The sequence below is a fragment of the Egretta garzetta genome, unplaced genomic scaffold, assembly GCF_000687185.1.
Source record: "Egretta garzetta isolate BGI_Z169 unplaced genomic scaffold, ASM68718v1 scaffold231, whole genome shotgun sequence".
Lineage (NCBI taxonomy): Eukaryota > Metazoa > Chordata > Aves > Pelecaniformes > Ardeidae > Egretta > Egretta garzetta.
The window spans coordinates 5,181,504-5,183,628 of record NW_009258727.1 but is presented as its reverse complement, the minus strand read 5'-3'; the positions used below and the strand labels follow the sequence as shown (position 1 = coordinate 5,183,628).

Genomic DNA, 2,125 nt, shown 5'->3' with positions numbered 1-2,125 from the left:
CGCTGAAGAGGAAAGGGTTTTAACAGAGGGGTCGGGGGGGAGGGAGGGCAGATGGAGGAGTCGCACCCAGTCGCTCCCCTCTCCCTTCCCCAAACGGGTAATCACAAACCTTCAGGGTGGGAGGGCGGTGGCCCCGGAGAGAGTGGGGCAGGAGGGCACAGATCAGACTGGGAAGTGGTCTCTGGCGAGCAGGGGGTCTGAGCCCGTCCTTACCGCTCCCCCTCCACAGCCTGCTGGCTAATGAACCGGCAGGCTGCGGCCGAGCTCTGGCTTCTGCAGGAGCAGGAACCACGGGCGGGCACGGCTCAGCACCACTCAGCACCGCTGGCAGGGCCGGTGCCCATCGCCGGCCTGGCCGCCGCCGAGGGGTTTCGCTTCCCAGACCCCGCCGTGCCACCTTAACCGCATCCTTTTCTCGACTCCAGAAGCTTCCCCCCGCACACCCCTTCCTTTCCTTCGGCACAGCTCTCCGTGTTGTCCAGGATGCCTTGGGTGGCGTTAGGAGAAGAAAGGCGCTTTCCCTGAAGTTCAAGGAGACAGTTCCCGGTAGCCTAAGGCAGCACTAAAAAGCCCTTTTATCGGGCACGCTATTTCGGCTTAGGTCTTAGGAATGAACTTCACAGTTAACTCAGAATAGTTTTTTTGGTATTTTTCTCTCACGGGAGTTAGGTCTTTGAAAAAAAAAATCCGCAAAAGAGGCTTCTCTGTGCAAGGAAACCAACGTCTAGTTTTCCAAAGATTATACATATATGTGTATTAATGCGAATACAAGAAAAAAAAAATCCTCTCCAGCAGGCCAACACGAGTAAATTTTTTGTCTCCTCACCTTACTTTTTTTGTGTGTCTTAAATAAACAGGACTTGGAGAAGCCTGGGGCCACTCTAGCCGAACCAGCCCGTTGGACAATGTTGGAAGGGAACTGGGATCCCATCTTTTGCAGGTACTGGTCTGGAAACGACAGCCATGCGGTATTAATGATTAAAGAAATCATTCCCTCTTCTGAGCCTTTAATTGCCCCCGTGGCTAATTTTTAACTGTTCATGTGTTTAATAAAACAAAACAAAACAAAAAAAAAAGGTGGTGGTGGTGGAACTTCAGATGTAGGAACCGTCGCGGTTGAATGTCATGCGCTGTAACAGGGCCGTAGTTTGCTACCGCTGGGCCCTTCGCCCCAGCTCTGGCCAGCACAGGGACTGCCAGTGTACCCCGGTGTGTCTTCTGGGCCCGGAGCCCAGGAGCATGATTTTTCCCCAAATTATTCACAAGGTGGCAAGTCCTGGCAATGCGCTGAACCTCAGGGTGGTGTAGAGGCAGGGAGAGGCTCTGGAGACGAGGTGGAGGAGGCTGTCCTGGAGAGAAGGGCTCAGCGGGCACAGAAATTAGTGTAGGCACAGATCAGGTAGGACACATGTGAAAACTCACCGCAGACTGAAATACTAAAGAAGGTTACCATCACTGCGCATTTTTGGTAGGATTGCATGTCCTTTTGGGGCCTGTTCGGCCCTCAGCACACCCAGAAGTCCCACCTATGTCTGCTGAAACGTTCCTGACAAATTGTCTCGTCCCTTATTTTTACTGCAGAGAGTTTCAGATCCTCCTCGCTTGCTTAAAGTCTCCTTAGCAAATATCCAAGTGCAACCCCCCCAGCGACATCTGAAATGGGATAGAAGTATTCAGGATTTCTGGGATGGACATATTAATCACCAGGTAGCCAGGACCTCTTCTTAGACAAATCCCAGGCACTTTGCATTATTTTTGAGCTTGGCCCCTCTGAGAACTGGGTTGTATCTCGGGGGTCCAGGAACTTTAGAGGGATTCCAGGACCTGCCCCTTCCCTTCCAACTTTTTGAATAATCAGAGCCTGTGGAGGGATGCCTGCTTGCTAAAATAGATCTGAGGGACAGATACTTCATGGATCTATCTGTCTTCATGGGTGGACCTATCTGTCTATCTGTCGATGTATTTATACTTCCCACCCCTCAACCGTTTTCTGCAGACGTTGGACGGTTTCATATTTGTCGTGGCTCCGGATGGCAAGATCATGTACATCTCGGAAACTGCCTCGGTGCACCTGGGCTTGTCGCAGGTACGCTGGGGGGGCTGCTGGCCCCCGCGCCTGCCTGCC

The 2,125-nt window shown here is 52.4% G+C and overlaps 1 protein-coding gene across 1 annotated transcript in view; it reads left to right on the top strand.

Annotated features, from left to right (window-relative positions):
- Nucleotides 1–2,125, top strand: part of SIM1 (SIM bHLH transcription factor 1) — a 46,547-nt gene that overhangs the window by 9,596 nt on the left and 34,826 nt on the right. Inside the window, exons 2-3 of the mRNA XM_009649035.1 lie at nt 858–940; nt 1,997–2,086. Of these exons, the coding sequence (XP_009647330.1) occupies nt 858–940; nt 1,997–2,086 (173 nt within the window). The remainder of the gene's footprint in view (nt 1–857; nt 941–1,996; nt 2,087–2,125) is intronic.